The sequence below is a fragment of the Scyliorhinus canicula genome, chromosome 1 (assembly GCF_902713615.1).
Source record: "Scyliorhinus canicula chromosome 1, sScyCan1.1, whole genome shotgun sequence".
In the NCBI taxonomy this organism is placed as follows: Eukaryota; Metazoa; Chordata; class Chondrichthyes; order Carcharhiniformes; family Scyliorhinidae; genus Scyliorhinus; species Scyliorhinus canicula.
Genome location: NC_052146.1, coordinates 308813184 through 308838095, shown reverse-complemented (window position 1 = coordinate 308838095; position 24912 = coordinate 308813184). Strand labels below are relative to the sequence as shown.

Below are 24912 nucleotides of genomic sequence, written 5' to 3'. Positions count from 1 at the left end.
ACTTGTAATCTTAATTTAAATTGGACGTTGTTTGAACAAACCATTCCAGCTCTATCTGGAAGCTAGTGATTTAAACACTGCATCTGAAGCAAGACAAATTGCTTTGCTTCTGTCCCGAGCAGCACAGCAAGAAATTGAAATCTACAATTCGTTTATTTTTGCTGCTGGTGAGATAAATTGAAGTTTGAACAAAAAAAACTTAAAATTCGATGACCATTGCAGAATGCAAACTAATGAAATTTTAGAGCGATTCAGTTTTCATAAGCAAGTGCAAAACGTTGATGGACCAGTGAATAACTTCATTATAGATCTCAAACTCTTATCTCAAACATGTAACTGTGCGGATCTTCATGATTCTCTTGTGAGAGATTAAATTGTTTCTGGAATAACTGATGAAACTGTAAGAGAAGCTTTAATACATCAAAATGATTTAACATTGAAAATTGCGATAGAGAAATGCATCTCCAGTGAACATACTAAAAGACAATACTTAGAGTTTTATCCAAAAGAAAAAGGCGCAAAAGTTTACCACGAGGCTGAGAAAATAAAAATGGTGTTGCAGGCAGCACAGAAGACTGTTCGGAATGGCAGCTACCCAGCGCACGCATTTTCCAACTCGGGACATGCGCACTTTGAACAGAAATACGAGACTCCGCAAAAGAGATCTGCGCTTGCGCGAACATCACTAATACATCACGGTGACAACGTGATGACGTGTCATAGATGTGGCAACGGCCACTTAAAGGGAAACTGCCTTCTCAGTGTCAATCATCCGCAAGTCATCTCCCTCCTGCACATCAAAAGAATTACAATGTGAGAGCTGTTGACAAAGATTAACAAATCAACACTCAACAAGATTTTTCCCAAGGTGATGGAATTTTCTCGTCAGAAAATACCTTCTTTGTTGGAGTGGTTGAAGCATCCACGAAGACTGATCTTCAAGCAACAGAAAAAGCTCTTCACAAAAATAAAAAGAATCTTCAAGCAACAAAAGATCAACAAGTCAACGTCGTCAGCAATGAATGGATGAGTGCTGTATGTATTAATGATATTCCAATATCATTCAAATTAGACACAGGTGCTTCAGCAAATCTTCTCAATTCTAAGGACTTGTCTGCTATTAAAGGTCATTATGACATAGTCCCTGCAGAATGTTCACTAAAAGATTATAATGGCAATCCAATTTTCTCACATGGCTCGTGTTATTTAAGTGTCGCCAACAGAGACTTTCACAAACAAATCCAATTCGAGATAGTGGATGACAATCATTCTTCACCATTGGGTGCTCAACCTTGTAAATATTTGCAGCTCATTCAAAGAATTTTCCTCAATACTGTCATGTGAGAGTACCTTAAGAATGGGTGTTTTTATAGAATAACTGTACTGGGTGTACCTTTAAGAAATGGGTGCTTATTAGAGAGCTGCAGTGATGTCAGAGTGGGGGTGGAGCTGGGTTGTCTGTAGCTTTACTTTGTTTTTGAGCATGCTGCTATAGAGTGAGGTTTTAGTTTTGTTTTCAGAGAGAAGAGCTGGAGTGAAAGCCAGCAGACGTTCATGGATCTCTCTACAAGCTAAAGAATGTTCATTTGGGTGATTTCAAAGGGATAACTGCTTTCATTAGAGAATTTCAACCTGATCTTTGTGTTAAAAGGGTCTTTTGTCTTCTGGATGTTGTTTGGGAATTTAGTAAGAATGACTTAGTTTTGTATTCTGTGGGGGTTGTATTTGAATTGATGGTTGCTAAGATGTTCACTGTACATTTTAAAAATGTTAACTTGAGTTCATGGTATAAAATTGTTTTGCTTTAAAATATACTTTTCGATTTCTGCTGTCCCACACCTGCAGAGTGGGCCATGTGCCCCCCATACCACAATCTATTAAAGGTTGTGGGTCAGGTGAACTCCATGATACACTTTGGGGTTATCTAAACCCTGGCCCATAACAATACTTGTAAATCCGCTATAGTTAAAAAGGACATTTAGCAACTTTTACATGAATACCCTGATATATTTCATGGCATGGGAAGACTGCCATATCAGTCCAAGATGCTTCTAAAAAACGATGCCATGCCTGTGATACATCCACCAAGACGTGTACCAGCTCCTCTCAGAGAAAGATTGAAGGCTGAACTACCCAGATTGCAATCGTAAGGAATCATATCAATGGTAACACAACCAACTGATTGGGTCAGCTCCCTAGTCTGTGTAAAAAAAACAGCGGGTGACATTCAAATCTGCATGGATCCTAAAGATCTCAATTCGAAATATAAGACAAGAGCACAGCCCTATACCAAAGAGAGAGGAAATAACATCAGAAAGGGCTGTTTGGCACAGGGCTAAATCGCCGGCTTTGAAAGCAGACTAAGGCAGGCCAGCAGCACAGTTCAATTCCCGTACCAGCCTCCCTGAACAGTCACCAGAATGTGGTGACTAGGGGCTTTTCACAGTAACTTCATGAAGCCTACTTGTGACAATAAGCGAGTTTCATTTTCATTTCATTTGAAGCCTACTTGTGACAATAAGCGATTTTCATTTTTCATTTCATCTCAAATTGCCAAGCTTGAATTTTTGACAAATTAGATGCCTCACAAGGTTTTTGGTAGATGCTGTTTGATGACTCCAGCAAGCTCCTCTGTACCTTAACACACCTTTCGGGAGTATTGTTTCAATAGAATGCCCTTCGGAATTATTTCTGCATCAGAAATATTTCATCATATAATGGAACAAATGACAGAGATGTGACGATGGCCCAGACAACCAGAGAGAAACTCCGGCACATTTTCAGCATGCATGGCATACCTGAGGTGCTGGTATTGGGCAATGGTATGGTGTTTACGAGCGCATAATTTGCCGCATTCATGTCCCATGTCCGCCAATGGGATCTGCCATCTGAGGACCGTCCCATACCACGCAGCTTCAAATGGGTTGGCTGAGTGGGCGGTGCAAACCTTTAAGCTCGGACTGAAAAAGCAAACATCAGGATCCTGGGAGACCCAGTTGGCGAGATTCTTATTCTGCGATCGGACACCCCGCATGCCACGAAGAGCATCGCACTAGCTGAGATGTTGATGGGTCACTGCCTCCAAACCCAATTGAGTCTCGTCTTTCCGGATATTGGTGGGAAATCCGCTGCGCTCAGGACCAATTTGAGGCAGACACAGGCCGCCGCAGGCCAATGTACGAGTTCGCCCTGAGAGACACGACACACGTCCGGAACTTCGGCGATGGAGGCCCTTGGATCCCATGAGTCATGTTGACAAAGACAGGTCCGGTTTCTCGTGGACCATCTCGGAAGCAGCGTGTTGGATACTCCAGCTGCATTGGCCATTGATTCAGACTTCCCGACTCTGCAGTCTTCACTGCGATTTCGATTTCACATGACCTATCCGGAAAATCAACTTTCCCTTTAAGGGGGGGGCAGGACTTTCCCTTTAAGGGGGGGGGGCAGGACTTACCCTTTAAGGGGGTGCAGGACTTTCCCTTTAAGGGGGGTGCAGGACTTCCCTTTAAGGGGGGGGCAGGACTTTCCCTTTAAGGGGGGGTGCAGGACTTCCCTTTAAGGGGGGTGCTGGACTTTCCCTTTAAGGGGGGGTGCAGGACTTTCCCTTTAAGGGGGTGGCAGACTTACCCTTTAGGGGGGTGCAGGACTTTCCCTTTATGGGGTGGCAGGACTTTCCCTTTAAGGAGGGTGCAGGACTTTCCCTTTAAGGGGGTGCAGGACTTTCCCTTTAAGGGGGTGCCGGACTTTCCCTTTAAGGGTGGGTGCAGGACTTCCCCTCTACAAGGAGAGCCCAGCTATATAGAAACCCAGGCCTAGCTGCAGGTTGCTGAAGAGATTCTTCGGGGAGTGGAGGAGTATTAGTATTGTAGTGAAATAAATCTTGTTTGTAATTTCCCCTATGGTCTCTATGTTCTACTTCTCGTAGATTCAGCAAGATTTCTGTTTTCTTTACGATCAACTACATTAAGGAAAGACAGGTTTTAAATCTGACTGAGCTCCCTTGACCTTACCAGAGTCAGGCATCCGACTGTCTGATTAATGACAGGCTGCCACCAAAACCATTTAAATACCCTTTAACCTGAGAAATGGGGCATTCTCAGGAATGAAAATAAAGGTCTTGAGGAGGTTCTGCTGTTCAAAACTCTCAGTGTCAGGCAGAGGTAATACTAACCCTGACTTAGAACAAAGAAATAGGGCCAAGAGAAGATGATATGGCCCATCGAGCCTGCTCCTCCATCCAATACCATCATGGCTGTTTAGGGGTTTCACCTCCGTTTTCCCACCTGCGTCCTTTATTCCTTAATCCCCTGAGAGATCAAAAATCTTTCCATCCCAGCCTTAAATGTATTCAACCATGGGGCAGCCACAATCCTCAGAATGCCCCAGAATTCCAAACTTTCACAGCCTTTTGAGTGAAGTCTCCTCATCACAGCCCTGAATCATCACCACCCTGAGACTGGTTTACTCCTGCAGATTGAACACATGTCCATTCCTTGAGAAGACATTACACCTGGAAATATTGTTCTTCATGTTGGTGTGAAAATAAAAACAATTCTACCTTTTCCACATCTCCCAGACCTTCAGTGTCCAACAGCACCATGCAGCGATTATCCCCACATGGATGTGGGCGACACCACATCCAGATTCCTTTTGTCTCTGACTGTACGCTCCCTCCAACAGGAAATCCTGGAGAACAGAATAAATAATGATGTGTGAGAATTATTCTCCAACTGTTATTTAACATAACCTTCTTGTCAGAAGGAATTGGATTTGAGATCAATCCCAGCATTTATACACATGGCTGTCACATGCAGAAGTGAAGGGCTGACAGCCTTTTCATGATGGCATCTTGCAGATTAATGTTCAAAGGTTCGGTGGATTCCGCACCTTTGGGGCGGCCCAACGCCGGAATGGTTCATGCCACTCCTCGCCGCCGGGACCCCCCGCCCCGCCGGGTAGGGGAGAATCCCGCCCATATTGTTTGCCATGATGAGTTAATGAATGCATTATCATATATTAGCAGGCGGTTAGGATGTTCTTTGGTTTACTGGTAGCGTTAGGACTGAGTTTAGGAGGAACTTCTTCACCCAAAGGGTTGTGAATCTATGGAATTCCTTGCCCAGTGAAGCAGCTGAGGCTCCTTCATTAAATGTTTTTAAGGTAAAGATAGATCGTTTTTTGAAGAATAAAGGGATTAAGGGTTATGGTGTTCGGGCCGGAAAGTGGAGCTGAGTCCACAAAAGATCAGCCATGATCTCATTGAATGGCGGAGCAGGCTCGAGGGGCCAGATGGCCTACTCCTGCTCCTAGTTCTTATGTTCTTATGTTACCTGTGGGAGACAGTGGCATAGTGACATGTGTTTATACCCAATATAACCTCCAGGTGGTGGGGTCCCCAGGTATCTGCTGCCCTTGTCCTTCTAGATGGTAGTGGTCGTGGGTTTGGAAGGTGTTGTCTGCGGAACCTTGGTGAGTAATTGCAGTGCATCTTGTAGATGGCACACACGGCTGCCACTGTGCGTCGGTGATGGAGGGTTGGAATGTTTGTGGAAGGGGGAGCAATCAAGCGGACTGCTTTGTCCTGGATGGTGTCACGTTTCTTGGGTGTTGTTGGAGCTGCACTCATCCAGGCAAGTAGAGAGTATTCCATCACACTCCTGACTTGTGCCCTGTGGATGGTGGACAGGCTTTGGGGGGGTCAAGAGGTGAGTTACTTGCCGCAGGATTCCGAGCCTTTGACCTGCTCTGGAAGCCACAGTATTAATATAACTCGTCCAGTTCAGTTTCTGATCAATGGGAAACTAGAATGTTGATTGTGTGGGATTCAGCGATGAGAGGCTGGTTTAGCACAGTGGGCTAAATAGCTGGCTTGTAATGCAGAACAAGGCAGCAGTGCGGGTTCAATTCCCGTACCGGCCTCCCTGAACAGGCGCCGGGATGTGGCGACTAGGGGCTTTTCACAGTTACTTCATTGAAGCCTACTTGTGACAATAAGCAATTATTATTATTATAGTTATTGAATGTCAAGGGGCGATGGTTAGATCCTCTCCTGTAGGAGATGATCATTGCCTGGCACTGGTGGCACGGTGGCACAGTGATGAGCATTGCTGTCTCACAATGCCAGCTACCCGGGTTCAATTCCAACTTCGGGTGACTGTCTGTGTGGAGTTGGCATGTTCTACCCGTGACTGCGTGGGTTTCCTCCAGTTTCCTTCCGCAGTCTAAAGATGTGCAGGTCAGGTGGATTGGCCATTCTAATTGTCCCTTTGTGTTCTAAAGGTTTGGCGGGGTTATGGGGATAGGGTGGAGGAGTGGGCCTAGGTAGAGTGCTCTTTCAGAGGGTCGGTGTAGACTTGATGGGCTGAATGGCCTTCTTCTGCACTGGAGGGATTCTGCGATTGTGTGGTGTGGCGCAAATGTAACTTTATCAGCCCAAGCCTGGATATTGTCCAGGTCTTGCTGCATTTGGACATGGACTGCTTCATTATCTGAGGAGTTGCGAATGGAGCTGAACATTGTGCAGCAAACATCCCCACTTCTGACCTTATGATGGAAGGCAGGTCATTGATGAAGCAGCTGAAGATGGTTGGGCCTCGGACACTACCCTGAGGAACTCCTGCAGTGATGTCCTGGAGCTGAGATGATTGACCTCCAACAACCACAACCATCTTCCTTTGTGCCAGGTATGACTCCAGGAGTTTTTCCTCTGATTCCCATTAACTCCAGTTTTGCGAGGGCCACTTAATGTTATACTCGGTCAATGCTGCCTTGATGTCAAAGGGCAGTCACTCTCACCTCACCTCTGGCATTCAGCTCTTTTGTTCATTTTGAACCAAGGCTGTGATCAGGTCAGGAGCTGAGTGACCCTGGCAGAACCAAAGCTGAGCATCCGTGAGCAGGTTATTGCTAAGCAAGTGTCGCTTGATAGCCCTGTTGATGCCACCTTCCATAATTTTTCTCATGATGGAGAGTAGACTGATAGGGCGGTAATTGGTTGGGTTGGATTTGCCCTCTTTCTTGTGTATAGGACATACCTGGGCAATTTGCCACATTGCCAGGTAAATGCCAGCTTTGTAGCTGTACTGGAACAGATTGGCCAGGGGCAAGTTCTGGAGCACAAGCCTTCAGTAGTATTGCCAGAATATTTTCAGGGTCCACAGCCTTTACAGTATCCAGTGCCTTTAACCATTTCTTGAGATCATGTGGAGTGAATCATATTGATTGAAGACTGACATCTGCGTTGCTGGGGACCTCTGGAGGAGGCCGAGTCGGATCACCCAGTCTTGTCTTTTGCACAGATGTGCTGGGCTCCTCCATCATTGAGGATGGAGATATATGTGGAGCCTCCTCCTCCAGTGAGTTGTTTAATTGTCCACCGCCATTCAAGGCTGGATATGGCAGGATTGCAGAGCTTAGATTTGATGCATTCATTGTGGGATCGCTTAGCTCTGTCTATTACTTGCTGCTTATGGTGTTTGGCACACAAGTAGTCCTGTGTTGTAGCTTCACCAGGTTGACACCTCATGGTATGCCTGATGTTGCTCCTGGCATGCTCTCCTGCACTCTTCATTGAACCAGGGTTGATCACCTGGCTGGGTGGTAATGGTAATGGGGGATATGCCGGGCCATGAGGTTGCGGACTGTGATTGAATACAATTCTGCTGCTGCTGATGGCCCTCAGCGCCTCATGGATGCCCAGTCTTGAGTTGCTAGATCTGTTCGAAGTGTATCCCATTTGGCACTGTAATAGTGCCACACAACACGATGGAGGGTATACTTAGTGTGAATTCTGACCCAAGCAGGAAATTCTGGGCGATGAGGACATTGTTCACATTGACTGTGAACTGAATCTGATATTCTTATATCAGAAGGGATTGTTCCTATTTGCTGCTGGCCCATTTCCATCTGCAGTTACCGACATTCCTTCAGTGTCCAGTTCTACACACAGTCAGTAATCACACCCACAGTAAGTGTCAATTCTTTCACAATCTCACACTGACCTGTCTTTCTTCCAGCAAGTTGGTTTAGCAGGAATGATTTTCCTGTGCGGTATTTCCCAACCAGAGCCACAACAACCAAAGGCTGATTCATTTTCTTTAACATGTCCACAGCATCTTTAGCTACAGACAGTTTTCCATCAGCTGAATTCTTAATCAGATGCATAGGAGACTCCATTCCTGTGTATGATGCCATCCTGTTAACGGAGACCAGATAGAATTATTGTACAGAAATAGCAGTATATATAGTATAACCAGTGGCATTACTAAGTTGTTAAAATATCACATGATATCAGACAAAATATACCTTGGCAGTTTTACTCTAACTTTATTTGCTTCTTAACTTTTACATTTTCAGAGAGTGGACTTGCCCTGCTGCAGCTGAGGCTACAAGTGAGAGCTAATTGGTAAGTAGTGGGCAAGGTCGGTAAGTCTTTACATCTTTCATCAATTATGGTTTGAAAATAAGTTTTGTGGTTTATAATCTGTCAGGGCTCTAATTGGCAGTCACAAAGACAAGCATGGAAGGGCCACAGAGAATTGGATTTTATCTAATATCAAGCATCTTCCAAAGCTTTAATTTAAAAGTGTAAGTCATTGCAGGAGAACACAAAGCCTTGGTTTGCTCCTCATGCTCCATGTGGGAAGTCGGGAACATTTCCAGTGTCACAGATGGTCACACCGGAGGCTCAGACTCCACAGGCAGGAAGGGAATGGGTGACCACCAGGCAGAGCAAGAGAGCGAAGCAGGTGGCCATTCCCCCGAAAAAGAGATCTACAGCTTTGGATACTGTTCAGGGCAATGGCCTCTCAGAGGAAAGCAGCAACAGCCAAATTCGTTGCACCATGGTTGGTTCTGCTTACAGGAATAAGGTGGTTTACGGGAATAGGGTGGACGTGAAATGAAATGAAATGAAATTAAAATGAAATTCGCTTATTGTCACAAGTAGGCTTCAAATGAAGTTACTGTGAAAAGCCCTAGTCACCACATTCCAGCGCCTGTTCGGGGAGGCTGGTACAGGAATTGAACCGTGCTGCTGGCCTGCCTTGGTCTGCTTTAAAAGCCAGCTCTTTAGCCCTGTGCTAAACCAGCCGCTGGTGGGCTCTTTCCAAGGGCCGGTGCAGACTCGATGGGCCGAATGCCTTCTTCTGCACTCTAAATTCTATGATTCTATGCTACAGAGGGGAGGAGTAACAAGTGTGGGAATGAAATAGTTCTGGTGGTTCAACTGTAAGGGGAATAGACAAGCGTTTCTATGTCTGCAAACAAGACTCCAGGATGGTATGTTGCCTCCCTGGTGCTCGGGTAAAGGATGTCTCGGAGCAGGTACAGGACATTCTGGAGGGGGAGGATGAAAAAGGGATGAGGTCCTGAAAGCAGAATATAGGAGTGAGGAAGAAAGTTGAGAAGGATCTCAAAGGTTATGATCTCAGGATTACTACCGGTGCCACGAGCTGGTCAGATTACAAAGAGCAGGTTGTATTGGATGAATACGTGGCTGAAGAGATGGTGTCAGGGGGAGGGTTTCAGGTTCCTGGGGCATTGGGACTGGTTCTGGGGGAGGGTGGACCTGTACAAACTGGACGGGTTCCACCTGGGCAGGACTGGAACTGATGTTCTTCAGGGGGAGGGTACGAGCGGTTGGGGGGGGGAGGGGGGGGGGGTTAAACTAATATGCCAGGGGGTTGGGAACCTACGTGAGGACTCAGAGCAGAGGGAATCAAGAACAAGAGAAAAACGCAGCAAGGAGGATTAGAAAAGTGATAGGCAGCGAAATCAAGGGCCTGTATCAGATAATGACACAGTAAAAAATAGTAGGGACCGCTCAAGGAACATTAAAAGGACTAGCCTTAAGGTTTTGTACCTGAATGTGTGGAACATGCAAAATTAAATGGATGGATTAGTTGTGCAGATAGATGTAAAGGGGTGTGATATAATTAGGATTACGGAGACATGGCTCCAAGGTGACCAAGATGGGAACTAAATATTGACGGCTATTCAGTTTTTAGGAAGGACAGATAGAAAGGCAAAGGTGCTGGAGTTTCATTGTTGATTAAAGAAGATATTGATACAACATTGAGGAAAGATATTAGTACAGATGATGTTGAATCTGTCTGGATCATGTTAAGAAACACCAAGGGACAAAAAACATTTTTGGGGTGGTATACAGACCACCAAACTGCAGTGGTAATGTGGGGAATAGCATCAGACAAGAAATCGGAGATGCATGTGATAAAGGAACATCTGTGATTATGGATGACTTTAATCTGCATATAGATTGTGTGACTCAGATTAGTCACAGTATAATAGAGGAGGAATTTCAGGAGTGTATAGGGGTTAGTTTTCTGGATCAGTATGTAGAGGAAGCAACAAGGAAACAGGTCATCTTGTACTGGGTATTGTGCAAGGAGAAAGGATTAGTTTCCAATCTAGTTGTGAGAGAACCTTTGGGGATGAGTGACCATAATATGAAAGAATTCTTTATCAAGGTGAATAGTGAGGTGTTGATTCTGAATTTGTGAACCTCAATAAAGGTAACTGATGATATGAGGCATGCGCTGACAATGATGGACTGGGAAACATTACTGACAGGAAGGACAGCGGACAGGCAATGGCAGATATTCAAGAAACAAATCGGTGAACTCCAAAAGTTGTTTATTCCTATTTGTCACAAGAGCAGAAAGAGAACTGTTGCCAAGGGAAATTAGAGATAGCATTAGATTCAAAGAAGAGGCATACAAATTAGCAAGAAAAAGCCTGAGTTTAAAATTCAGCAAAGGCAGTCCAAGTGATTGATGAAGGGGAAAATACAAATGAAAGTAAGCTAGCGGGAAACATAGAAACTGACTGTAAAAGTTTCTGTAGGTATGTAAAGAGACACAAACTAATGTGGACACCTTAAAGTCAAAACGGGGGAATTCATAACAGGGGACAAAGAGGAACTAAATTTGTACTTTGCTTCTGTCTTCAGAAAGGAAGACATGAATAATGTACGGGAAGTTCTGAGAAACACAAGTTGTAGTGAGGAGCTGAAGGAAATTAGTATCAGTAGAGAAATGGTTTGGGGGAAATTAATGGGATTAAAGACAAATCTCCAGGGCTGATAATCTTCATCCCAGAGTGCTTCAGGAAGTAGCCCGAGAAATAGTAGATCCATTGGTGGTCATTTTCCCAAATTCTTTGGACTCTGAAATGGAAATCTTACAGATTGGAGGGTAAGGAATATAACCTCACTATTCAAAAAGGGAGATCGAGAAAAAACAGGGAACTAAACACCAGTGAGCCTAGCGTCGGTAGTAGGGAATGTTGCTGGAGTGCATTATCAAGGATTTCATTGCACAGAATTTGGCAAGCAGTGGTGTAATCAGACAAAATCAGCATGGATTTACAAAAGGGAAATCAGGCTTGACAAATCTACTGGAATTCTTTGACGATGTAACGAGGAGAGTTGGCCAGGGGGAACCAGTGGATGTGGTTTATTTAGACTTTCAGAAAGCTTTTGACAAGGTCTCGCATAGCAGGTTACTATGTAAAGTTAAAGCACAAGTGATTATGGATAGTATTTTGAGATGATGTTGGCAGACAGGAAGCAAAAAGTTGGAATAATTGGATCTTTTTCTGACTGGCAGGCAGTGACTAGTGGGGTACCACAGGGATCTGTGCTCAGACTCCAACTGGTCATATTCTAGATTAATGATTTGGACGAGGGAACTAAATGTAATATCTCCAAATTTGCGGATGATGCAAAGTTGGGTGGGAGGGTGAGCTGTGAGGAGGATGCAGAGATGCTTCAGTGGGATTTGGGCAGGGTGAGTTAGTGGGCATTTGCATGGCAGATGCAGTATAATGTGGATAAATGTGAAGGTATACGCTTTGTTTACAAAAAGAGGAAGGCAGATTAGTATTTGAATGGGTGTAAATTGAGAGAGGTGGATACTCAGCGATACCTTGGTGTCCTCGTGCATCAGTCACTGAAAGTAAGCACATAGGTACAGCCGGCAGTAAAGAAGGCAAATTGTATGTTGGCCTTCATAGCCAGAGGATTTGAGTAAAGGAATAGGGATGTTTTCCTGCAATTGTGTAGGGAATTGGTGAGGCCACATCTGGAGTAGTTTGTGCAGTTTTGCTGTCCTTATCTGAGGAGGGATATTCTTGTTAGACATTTAGCTGCTGTTGCATAAAGAGTCAAAGGTTCTTCTCCTTTGACAAACACCTTTATTTCACTTGAACAGACTCTGCACAAAACTCTATCTTCACATCATCTGACACAAAGGCCACCTGAAGCCCCTTTACATATCAGTTTCAATTACTGGATACTTAACATAAATGAGACAACTAATTGGAATTTCTCTGAACCCATTACTTAACAGTCTCCCCTTCCTTGGAAAAACAAAATAATTAGATGAAAACAAAATTACAAGAAACTCAAAAACACACACGCATTTCCCCCCTCCCCTTTTTTTTCATTTGTCTTTGAAAGAAACAAAAGCAGTCATAGAAACAGGTGCCCTTCATTAACAATATCCAACAGTTTCTGTGAACTAGTCCATCTTTTTGTTAAACAGTCTGACAATTGATAGCTACTGTCGACCCATTTAATTTTTGCTATTTCCCCTCTGTCCAACATCTGCTTCAAACTTGCGATGTCTATTCTTAACCTTTTCTCATTGACACTTTTTGCAGAATACACATTTTCCCACAGGGATTTATTGTCGATGTGACATTCAATAGGTATATTACCCAAATCCCCAAATCCCAAAATTTCTGTCAATACCTGACATAAATAAGAGGCCATATCCACTGCCTCTACAAGGCTTAACGTCTCAGCAGCCAAAGAGCTTTGGACCACTCTCCTTATTTTCTTTGTTTCCCACACAAGGGGGCAACATTTACCATTGTTACCCAAAAGAAAAATTATAAAACCTCCTGCTCTTGAAACCCCATCACATGAATATGCATAGGATGCTTCACTATAAGCTATGAGTTTCAAGTGACCTAAAACCGGGAACCTCAAAATACACTCCTGCATTTTTAGTTTGACCAATGCTTTATTTGCTTTATTATGTCTTCCACTTTGGGATCATTCATTTTTGTACTCAACTCCAAGACATCAAAACTCACGTCCCATCTAGTCTGTCTCCCTAACCAGTTCGTTGTCCTATTAAACTTCACAGTTGCTCTTTTTCTATCTTTGAAACCATTGCATCTTTTTGTGAAACCCAGCCAAGGCTAATTGCTATTGGGCTGATGCTTTCCGAGTTTGCTGACGTAAAGTTGCCCCTAACTTAGTCTGTCCGATTTCCAGTCCAATATATTTAAATGCACCGGAAGCCTGACTTCCAACCCTGAATTCTTTCCGCAAACCAGAGATTACAATAGCTTCAAAATCAATAGTCCCACCCCACAAAAAATCATCAGTATGCGTCATAAAGATACCAGAAATATTTCCTTTGTAGTGCCAGTAAAACATTGCTGGATCTGCTTTCAACTGGCAACAGCCTAACTTTAACAAAACTGACCTGACCGAAAAATACCAGACTTTAGACGCATCATTCAATCCACATGCACATTTGTTCAACTTCCACAGTACCCCTTCTGTGTTAGCTGCTTCTTTAGGAGGACGGAGAAAAATGTCCCTCTGGAGCTGATCCCCCTGCAAAAAGGCAGCTTTTATATCCATAGATTTGCTTTCTCATGCCTTTGTGGTAATAGAGCCAAGAAGATTTTTAAAATAACCTTTCATGCCGTAGGTGAATCTACCCTTAAATCCTGATCTTCTAAATTTTCTTCAAATCACCTTGCCGGAAACCTGGCCTTTGCCTTATAAGTTCCATCAGGAAGAACCTTTTCCATACAAATCCATCTGTGGGATTGAGCTCTTTGACCCCTATCCGTTACTTCCGTGTATACCCCAAATTCACTCCAACTATTCAGTTCTTGCTGTTTGGCATCTTTGATAACTTTTTCATCAAATTTATTGAAAGCCACCAAAATCTCACGTGCATGTGGGCTTCTACTCCTATTAGTATTTGTAGTCTTACTCATGTTCCGAGATCTTGATAAACTACATTCCCTCTCCTGCCTGGTATCTCATTCTGTACTGCTACTGCATGATCTTTCCCTTCTGCTGTGCGATGTCCTTTCAATAATTCTCGACATTTTCCTGCAAACCTGTTCATTATCCAATGTACTATCTGAACTGGCACTGCATTTCTGTGCCCTCCATTTTTGAACTTTGTGTTCCCAATCCATTGTCTTGACACCCTCCCCTGAATGCTGCATATTCAACCAATGTTTATACTTTCTAGTGGCATTCCCTGCTCTACTAATAACAGTTGCTTCCTGCCATTGACTAGACCCTTCAGGCAAGTATGTCACTTTTGTACCAACTTTTGTCAGTTGTCCTTTCAGAAAAATGGCCTGTTCTAAATCATCAGAAGTGTTGTGTTCCTCTACAGAAACCCTGTCTATATCAGTTAACTGGTCCTCATAGTTCTGTAACACGTGCGTACCAGGTGACCTTGGTTCCTCATCATGTCTGTCTGCTCTGGCTAAATTTGAAAATTTGTAATCTGTACCCATTATCCTTGATCAATGTACCCTAACAGTTTGATTGACATGTTGCAAAATAATTGTTTTGCCATCTATGCCTATGATCTTCCCTGGGCCTTTCCATTCATTAAAATTGTCTCTCTTCGAGTGTACTATGTCTCCTTGCTGAAAAACGGGATCTGATGGACATACATTATGTCTTAAAGCTCTGTGAATTCTTTCCGAGACTTCTGCTTCCAAAAAAGCTTTTCTCCTGCTATGTAATGCATTTAAATGCTCAGCAAAGGCAGAGCTAATTGTAGTCCCTTCCCAAGCTGGAGGCTGGTCATCTAAAATGGACGGGATTTTAGGATTTCCACCAAACACTAATTGATAGGGACTATAGCCCACAACCATCTGCAATGAATTCTTTGCATATGCTGCCCATGCTAAAGCTGAATTCAGCTTGCAGTTTGGTCCATCTGTCAAATTTTCTGGAGCATGTCATCTATTACCGCATGGTTTCTTTCACACACACCATTACTAAATGGGCTTTCCACAGCCATATTCATAACTGCGATATTCACGTTTTCACACATATCCCGAAACTCATCATTAGCAAATTCTCCCCCATTGTCCGTAAGGATTTTGCCGGTGGGCCCATTCCTGTCCCTATCCATTTTTCCACGACTTGATCTAAGATTACTCTCTTTTCTTCACTTCGTGCAATCGTTAATTGACTGAATCTGCTTGCTAAATCTACAAAATTCAAAATAAATATATTATTGGCTTTATCCCAGATCTTAAGGTCCATGGCCACAATGTCATTAAAATCCCTGGCCAAAGGTAGGGTTACTATCGGTCATTCTGGTATCCTTCTGTACTTCCTACAAACTTCACAGCGATCACTAAATTGTTCTATCAGTTTCGTATAGTCTTCATCCCTTACCCCTGCATCCTTTAATAATTTTTTCAGCCTCGGAGGAGACGGATGCGCAAATTGCCTACGCAGTTTTAATACAATAAGCTTTTTATCAGCTAAAGTCCCATTTTCAACTGCCGTTAACACATCCTTAACAACTGTACTTGAAATATTATTTGTCAGTAATGGAATACAATAATGTCCCGACTGTGTAAATTGTAATTCCACCATCTTTCCAAAAACTGTTGCCTTATTCAGGTTCCCAAGGAAAGGCAACATGGGGCTTTCACTCTGGACGAGATCACCATCATCGCAACTAAATCCCATCCCGTTTGTTTTATGGACTAATTTGTGATTTGAACTATTGCGTCCAGTTCCTGCCATCCCAAGTGGTTTCCAGTTTATTCTCTCAGAACTCGTTATCCTGAGAAATATTTCCATTCTTCATATGTGTCTAACAATAGTGCAACTAACATTTGCTATATATGGTATTAATCAGTTACAAAAATAAATTATTGGCATGTCAACAATACTGAGATATGATTGAGATCAGGAAGCATGTCGAATCCTCAAGATTCTCAGCAAACCAGTTTGAAACTGGTACTTTTAAGTTGAGGCCTCCTGGTTATGGGATATGTTGTATTCCCAACAATGGGAGCGATTCTCCGGCCCAGTTGCGCTCGAGAGAAGCCAATGAATAGTGGGGGAGGGCAAAAACGAGAGCTGCGCTGGGCACCAAAGAGTTGGCGATGGAACCGGTCCCCTCCCGTAGGTGAAGTTGCATGGCCAGAAGCCAATAATTAACACTTAAGCCCATTTCCATGCAATTAATGGGGAGACCCCATATCCAATGGTCTCCCATGATTCATCAGCCTCTCCAGCAAGTTGTCACGCTGGCACCGATTAGTACTCCTTTCGAATCTGGCAGCGGGGAGCTGAGGAGGTGAATAGCCATCTTTGCTCACAGGCAAAGGGCCCGTGGCTTGCTGCCCATGTGCTCGGTGGGGGGGTCGGTGGGGGGTGTGGGGAGGGGGAGGACACACCCATAGCTTGGATGGGCTGCCATTGGAGTGGGGGGGCCCTCGGTGGGCAACTGCGCACGTCTCCATCATGCCAACCCCTGGATATTGTGTATCGTTCCAGGGACAACCCCCACGATTGCCGAGTCCTCTGGCCGTGTGGCTGAAGGCTAATGCTGAATTTGCAATCGTAATTAAGTGAGCGCTTTTCTCTTCCCAAGTGGATTCCCGTGGGTGGACGGGCCATGTGGGAGTCATTGCCTTGCATCCCAATCAGACCGTGATGCCTGGACACTCTGCCTGAACACTGCGGGAGGCAACACCCGACGCAGCAGCCGACATCCGAACAGCCAGGATTTGGGACACAGCTCCGGGGACATGTTGATGGCCGGAGGATGGGTGAGGGGACCAGCACCCGGTCCAGGTAACGTTATGTGCAAGTGTCAGGGATACAGGGTCTGGGTCCACTGAGGCCTGGAGTGAGTGGGCAGGGTGCCCCGGGTGTGGGAGAGGTGGTGGAGGGGGGCGGGGGAGAAAGAGATCAATTGGGGAAATGGAGGGTACCGGGGTGAGAGCCACCATTGTTTGTCAGTCTCACACCCTCTCCCAATGCATTACAGATATTGAACGGTATGGACAGTATTTTGGATCCCAGAACAAGCCCGAGTTGTGCTGCTGGTAGGCCAGGCAGCCAGACACCGGAGAGGGTGGCAGCAGCAACGTCTGCAGAGGCTCAAGGTGACAGTCCATGTTCCAGACCTCCACCCACACCCTGAGGATCAGTCCTGGGTCAAACCCAGAGGGGGAAACCGCGACGGCCCAAGGTGAACAGGCTTAACTGGCCGTTCGAGCAGATAATGGACAGAGGGTGCTGGAGGGGGCTCTGCCTCAGAAGGAGACGTGATGGCACCTGTGCCATGTCCTTGCGGACTTGGCACCATGTGTGGGAGGGCGATACCCACTCTCTATGGCTGTCAAGGTCACCGCAGCTCTGAACATTTACGCTTCGGGATCATTCCAGGGCTCGCGCCGGGAACTGTGCGGCACCTCGCAGGCCACAGCTCACAGGGGCATCCGACAGGTCACGGATGCCTTGTTTGCCCAGGGGGAAAACTATATAAACTTAGACATGGACAAGGCCCAAGAAGATGCTCGGGCAGCAGGATTCCCCGCCATCGCTGGAATGCCCCAGGTCCAGGTATGCATGTCGCCTTGCATGCAACAGACCAGCTGGGAGACCCCTACATTAACCGAAAGGGGCTCCACTCCCTGAACATACAGCTCATGTGTGAGCACCACATGCAGATCATGTGTGTGTGTGTACACTACCCAGGGGGTGTGTGCGACAGCTACATCCTGGGGCAGTCAGCTAAGATGGTGCAAGAGGGAGGATTCAAATTCCTGCACCATTGGAACCGGTTCTGGGGGATGTCGGACCAGTACAAACCGGACGGTCTGCACCTGGGCAGGACTGGAACCAATGTCCTATCGGCGAGTGTTTGCTAGAGCTGTTGGGTGGGTTTAAACTAATGTGGCAGGGGGATGAGAACTGATGCAGGAAGTCGGAAGGAAGTAAGGTGGGGACGGAAACAAAAGGCAGTAAACGGAAAAGTGGAAGGCAGAGAAATCAAAGAGAAAAATCAAAAAGGCCACATTACATCATAATTCTAAAAGGCCAAAAAATGTCAAAAAAACAAGCCTGAAGGATCTGTGTCTCAATGCGAGGAGCATTTGCATTTGCATTTAAAACACATGAATTATCTGTGCTGACAATCTTAATGGATATGATGCCATTGGGATGATGGAAACCTGGCTCCAGGGTGACCGAGGATGGGAACTCAACATCCAGGGTATTTATAGAACATTTAAAAAACTCATGGATGAACTTCAACAATTGTACATCCCTGTCTGGTGCCAGAGTAAGACGGGGAAGGTGGCTCAACCATGGCGAACAAGGGAAATCAGGGATAATGTTAAATACAAGGAGGAGGCATTGGCCAGGAAAATCAGCACGCCTGAGGACTGGGAGAAATTTAATATTCGGCAGAGGAGGACAAAGGGTTTAATTCGGAAAGGGAAAATAGTATATGAGAGTAAGCTTGCAGAAAATATAAAAACTGACCGTAAAAGCTTCTGTAGATATGTGAAGAGAAAAAGACTGGTGAAGACAAATGTAGGTCCCTTACAGTTAGAATCAGGTGAATTCATACTGGGCAACAAAGAGATGGCAGACAAGTTGAACAAATACTATGGATCTGTCTTAACTAAGGAGGACACAAATAACCTTCTGGAAATGCTCGGGGACAGACGGTCGAGCATGAAGGAGGAACTGAAGGAAATCCTTATTAGTCAGGAAATTGTATTGGGGAAATTGATGGGCTTAAAACCCAATATGTCCCCGGGGCCTGATGCTCTGCTTCCCAGAGTGCTCAAGGAAGTGGCCCGAGAAATAATGGACACATTGGCGATCATTTTCCAGCATTCTATAGTCTAGGAAACCCCAATATTGTATTTTAATTTTTAAAGACACTGAGGAAAGGATACCTCACTCCAGGAGTGATTTCACGAAGAAATAGGTGTACGGTATATTAAAACAAACTTTATTACTGACACAATATTAAAATATCTTCAACATAACACCACAAAATAGCTTACAATTACCCCTTAAACAATGTCAATTGGTACAGTGACACAATAACCCTTTACTGCTATCTTTATTCCCACTGAAACAAACCCATCTCAGCTCACAATCCACTTTTAGATACAGTTAGCAGACCCAGGCAGACTCGCTGAAGAGATGTTCTTTGAGACAGTTTTAAGAGGTAAACCTGAATCCTGTCAGAGCAGTGCAGAATCTCCAGCTGAAGTCTTCATAGACCATAGAATTTACAGTGCAGAAGGAGACCATTCAGCCCATCGAGTCTGCACCGGCCTTTGGAAAGAGCACCCCACTTAAGCACCATGCTTCCACCCTACCGGGGGAAGGCCCTAGCAGCCAAGTCTCTGGCACTGAGTCTGGCTCTGGGGGTCAGAAGGGAAGGGGGAGAATAGAAAAGCAATAGTGACAGGAGACTCAATGGTTAGGGGAACGGATAGGAGAGTCTGAGGTTGCGAGTGAGACTCCCGGAAGGTATGCTGCCTCCCGGGTGCCAGGGTCACTGGGATGAGTGTGTGTGGGAGTGTAATGTGTGTGTGCGGCTGGGATGTGTGTGTGTGGGGAGTGTAATGTGTGTGTGTGCGGCTGGGATGAGTGTGTATGCGGAGTGTAATGTGTGTGTGCGACTGGGATGAGTGTGTGTGGGGAGTGTAATGTGTGTGTGCGGCTGGGATGAGTGTGTGGGGGGAGTGTAATGTGTGTGTGCGGCTGGGATGAGTGTGTGTGGGGAGTGTAAAGTGTGTGTGCGGCTGGGATGAGTGTGTGCGGGGAGTGTAATGTGTGTGTGTGCGGCTGGGATGAGTGTGTGTGGGGAGTGTAATGTGTGGGTGCGGCTGGGATGAGTGTGTGTGGGTAGTGTAATGTGTGTGTGCGGCTGGGATGTGTGTGTGTGGGGTGTGTAATGTGTGTGTGTGCAGGCTGGGATGAGTGTGTGTGGGGAGTGTAATGTGTGTGTGCAGCTGGGATGAGTGTGTGTGGGGAGTGTAATGTGTGTGTGCGGCTGGGATGAGTGTGTGTGGGGAGAGTAATGTGTGTGTGCGGCTGGGATGAGTGTGTGTGGGGAGAGTAATGTGTGTGTGCGGCTGGGATGAGTGTGTGTGGGGAGTGTAATGTCTGTGTGGCTGGGATGAGTGTGTGTGGGGAGTGTAATGTGTGTGGGCGGCTGGGATGAGTGTGTGTGGGGAGTGTACTGTGTGTGCGAGGCTGGGATGAGTGTGTGTGGGGAGTGTAATGTGTGTGCGAGGCTGGGATGAGTGTGTGTGGGGAGTGTAATGTGTATGTACGGCTGGGATGAGTGTGTGTGGGGTGTGTAATGTGTGTGTGCGAGGCTGGGATGAGTGTGTGTGGGGAGAGTAATGTGTGCGGCTGGGATGAGTGTGTGTGGGGAGTGTAATGTGTGTGTGCGGCTGGGATGAGTGTGTGGGGGGAGTGTAAAGTGTGTGTGCGGCTGGGATGAGTGTGTGCGGGGAGTGTAATGTGTGTGTGCGGCTGGGATGAGTGTGTGTGGGGAGTGTAATGTGTGTGTGCGGCTGGGATGAGTGTGTGGGGGGAGTGTAATGTGTGTGTGCGGCTGGGATGAGTGTGTGTGGGGAGTGTAAAGTGTGTGTGCGGCTGGGATGAGTGTGTATGCGGAGTGTAATGTGTGTGTGCGGCTGGGATGAGTGTGTGTGGTGAGTGTAATGTGTGTGTGCGGCTGGGATGAGTGTGTGGGGGGAGTGTAATGTGTGTGTGCGGCTGGGATGAGTGTGTGTGGGGAGTGTAAAGTGTGTGTGCGGCTGGGATGAGTGTGTGGTGTGGAGTGTAATGTGTGTGTGCGGCTGGGTATGAGTGTGTGTGGGGAGTGTAATGTGTGTGTGCGGCTGGGCAATGAGTGTGTGTGACGGGGAGTGTTAAATGTGTGTGTTGCTGGCTGGGATGAGTGTATGTGTGTGGGAAGTGTAAGTGTTGTAGTGGGCCTTGGACTGAGTGTGTGGTGTGGGAGTTGTAATGTGTGTGTGCGGCTGGGATGAGTTGTGGTGTGAGGGAGTGTAATTGTCGCTGTGTGGTGGATGAGTGGATGTGGGGAGGTGTAATGTTGCCTTGTGGCGGCTGGATGAGTGTGTGTGGGGAGTGTAATGTGTGTGTGCAGGCTGGGATGAGTGTGTGTGGGGAGTGTAATGGGTGTGTGCGGCTGGATGAGTGTGTGTGGGGAGTGTAATGTGTGTGTGCGGCTGGGATGAGTGTGTGTGGGGAGTGTAATGTGTCTGTGTGGGCTGGATGAGTGTGTGTGGGAGTGTAATGGTTTGTGTTGTGCTGGCTGGATCGAGTGTGTGTGGGGTGTGTAATGTGTGTGTGCGGCTGGGATGAGTGTGTGTGGGGAGTGTAATGTGTGCGGCTGGTATGAGTGTGTGTGGGGAGTGTAATGTGTGTGTGCGGCTGGGATGAGTGTGTGTGGGGATGTAATGTGTCTGTGCGGCTGGGATGAGTGTGTGTGGGGAGTGTAATGTGTGTGTGCGGCTGGGATGTGTGTGTGGGGAGTGTAATGTGTGTGTGCGGCTGGGATGAGTGTGTGTGGGGAGTGTAATGTGTGTGTGCGGCTGGGATGAGTGTGTGTGGGGAGTGTAATGTGTGCGTGCGGCTGGGATGAGTGTGTGTGGGGAGTGTAATGTGTGTGTGCGCTGGGATGAGTGTGTGTGGGGAGTGTAATGTGTGTGTGCGGCTGGGATGAGTGTGTGTGGGGAGTGTAATGTGTGTGTGCGGCTGGGATGAGTGTGTGTGAGGAGTGTAATGTGTGTGTGCGGCTGGGATGAGTGTGTGTGGGGAGTGTAATGTGTGTGTGTGGCTGGGATGAGTGTGTGTGCGGAGTGTAATGTATACGTGCGGCTGGGATGACTGCGTGTGGGGAGTGTAATGTGTGTGTGGCTGGGATGAGTGTGTGTGGGGAGTGTAATGTGTGCGGCTGGGATGAGTGTGTGTGGGGAGTGTAATGTGTGTGTGCGGCTGGGAGGAGTGTGTGTGGGGAGTGTGATGTGTCTGTGAGGCTGGGATTAGTGTGTGTGGGGAGTGTAATGTGTGTGTGCGGCTGGGATGAGTGTGTGTGGGGAGTGTAATGTGTGTGTGCGGCTGGGATGAGTGTGTGTGGGGAGTGTAATGTGTGTGTGCGGCTGGGATGAGTGTGTGTGGGGAGTGTAATGTGTGTGTGCGGCTGGGATGAGTGTGTGTGGGGAGTGTAATGTGTGTGTGTGGCTGGGATGAGTGTGTGTGGGGAGTGTAATGTATACGTGCAGCTGGGATGACTGTGTGTGGGGAGTGTAATGTGTGTGTGCGGCTGGGATGAGTGTGTGTGGGGAGTGTAATGTGTGTGTGCGGCTGGGATGAGTGTGTGTGGGGAGTGTAATGTGTGTGTGCGGCTGGGAGGAGTGTGTGTGGGGAGTGTGATGTGTCTGTGAGGCTGGGATGAGTGTGTGTGGGGAGTGTAATGTGTGTGTGCGGCTGGGATGAGTGTGTGTGGGGAGTGTAATGTGTGTGTGAGAGGCTGGGATGAGTGTGTGTGGGATGTGTAATTTATGTGTGCGGCTGGGATGAGTGTGAGTGGGGAGTGTAATGTGTATGTGCGGCTGGGATGAGTGTGTGTGGGGAGTGTAATGTGTATGTGCGGCTGGGATGAGTGTGTGAGGGGAGTGTAATGTCTGTGTGCGGCTGGGATGAGTGTGTGTGGGGAGTGTAATGTGTGTGCGCGGCTGAGATGAGTGTGTGTGGGGAGTGTAATGTGTGTGTGTGGCTGGGATGAGTGTGTGTGGGGAGTGTAATGTGTGTGTGCAGCTGGGATGAGTGGATGTGGGGAGTGTAATGTGTGTGTGCGGCTGGGATGAGTGTGTGTGGGGAGTGTAATGTATGTGTGCGGCTGGGATGAGTGTGTGTGGGGAGTGTAATGTGTGTGCGAGGCTGGGATGAGTGTGTGTGGGGAGTGTAATGTGTGTGCGAGGCTGGGATGAGTGTGTGTGGGGAGTGTAATGTGTATGTACGGCTGGGATGAGTGTGTGTGGGGTGTGTAATGTGTGTGTGCGGCTGGGATGAGTGTGTGTGGGGAGTGTAATGTGTGTGTGGCTAGGATGAGTGTGTGTGGGGAGTGTAATGTGTGCGGCTGGGATGAGTGTGTGTGGGGAGTGTAATGTGTATGTGCGGCTGGGATGAGTGTGCGTGGGGATGTAATGTGTATGTGCGGCTGGGATGAGTGTGTGTGGGGAGTGTAATGTGTGTGTGCGGCTGGGATGTGTGTGTGGGGAGTGTAATGTGTGTGTGCGGCTGGGATGAGTGTGTGTGCGGAGTGTAATGTGTGTGCGGCTGGGATGAGTGTGTGTGGGGAGTGTAATGTGTGCGTGCGGCTGGGATGAGTGTGTGTGGGGAGTGTAATGTGTGTGTGCAGCTGGGATGAGTGTGTGTGGGGAGTGTAATGTGTGTGTGCGGCTGGGATGAGTGTGTGTGGGAGTGTAATGTGTGTGTGCGGCTGGGATGAGTGTGTGTGGGGAGTGTAATGTGTGTGTGCGGCTGGGATGAGTGTGTGTGGGGAGTGTAATGTGTGTGTGTGGCTGGGATGAGTGTGTGTGGGGAGTGTAATGTATAAGTGCGGCTGGGATGACTGTGTGTGGGGAGTGTAATGTGTGTGTGCGGCTGGGATGAGTGTGTGTGGGGAGTGTAATGTGTGCGGCTGGGATGAGTGTGTGTGGGGAGTGTAATGTGTGTGTGCGGCTGGGATGAATGTGTGTGGGGATGTAATGTGTATGTGCGGTTGGGATGAGTGTGTGTGGGGAGTGTAATGTGTGTGTGCGGCTGGGATGTGTGTGTGGGGAGTGTAATGTGTGTGTGCGGCTGGGATGAGTGTGTGTGGGGAGTGTAATGTGTGTGTGCGGCTGGGATGAGTGTGTGTGGGGAATGTAATGTGTGCGTGCGGCTGGGATGAGTGTGTGGGGGAGTGTAATGTGTGTGTGCGGCTGGGATGAGTGTGTGTGGGGCGTATAATGTGTGTGTGTGGCTGGGATGAGTGTGTGTGGGGAGTGTAATGTGTGTGTGCGGCTGGGATGAGTGTTTGTTGGGAGTGTAATGTGTGTGTGCGGCTGGGATGAGTGTGTGTGGGGAGTGTAATGTGTGTGTGTGGCTGGGATGAGTGTGTGTGGGGAGTGTAATGTATACGTGCGGCTGGGATGACTGTGTGTGGGGAGTGTAATGTGTGTGTGCGGCTGGGATGAGTGTGTGTGGGGAGTGTAATGTGTGTGTGCGGCTGGGATGAGTGTGTGTGGGGAGTGTAATGTGTGTGTGCGGCTGGGATGAGTGTGTGTGGGGAGTGTAATGTGTCTGTGCGGCTGGGATGAGTGTGTGTGGGGAGTGTAATGTGTGTGTGCGGCTGGGATGAGTGTGTGTGGGGAGTGTAATGTGTGTGTGAGGCTGGGATGAGTGTGTGTGGGATGTTTAATTTATGTGTGCGGCTGGGATGAGTGTGTGTGGGAGTGTAATGTGTGTGTGCGGCTGGGATGAGTGTGTGTGGGGAGTGTAATGTGTATGTGCGGCTGGGATGAGTGTGTGAGGGGAGTGTAATGTCTGTGTGCGGCTGGGATGAGTGTGTGTGGGGAGTGTAATGTGTTGTGTGCGGCTGAGATGAGTGTGTGTGGGGAGTGTAATGTGTGTGTGGGGCTGGGATGAGTGTGTGTGGGGAGTGTAATGTGTGTGTGCAGCTGGGATGAGTGTGTGTGGGGAGTGTAATGTGTTGTGTGCGGCTGGGATGAGTGTGTGTGGGGAGTGTAATGTATGTG

At 47.0% G+C, this 24912-nt stretch overlaps 1 protein-coding gene across 2 annotated transcripts in view; it reads right to left on the bottom strand.

The window, feature by feature from the left end:
- Nucleotides 1-393: 393 nt before the first annotated feature.
- Nucleotides 394-24912, bottom strand: part of LOC119976659 (guanylate-binding protein 1-like) — a 460193-nt gene continuing 435674 nt past the window's right edge. For both annotated transcript variants that reach the window (XM_038817347.1, XM_038817338.1), the window contains 3 exons: nucleotides 8001-8194; nucleotides 4559-4686; nucleotides 394-790 (listed from right to left, as the gene is read on the bottom strand). In XM_038817347.1, coding sequence (XP_038673275.1) covers nucleotides 740-790; nucleotides 4559-4686; nucleotides 8001-8193 — 372 coding nt within the window. In that variant the 5' untranslated portion in view covers nucleotide 8194 and the 3' untranslated portion in view covers nucleotides 394-739. The remainder of the gene's footprint in view (nucleotides 791-4558; nucleotides 4687-8000; nucleotides 8195-24912) is intronic.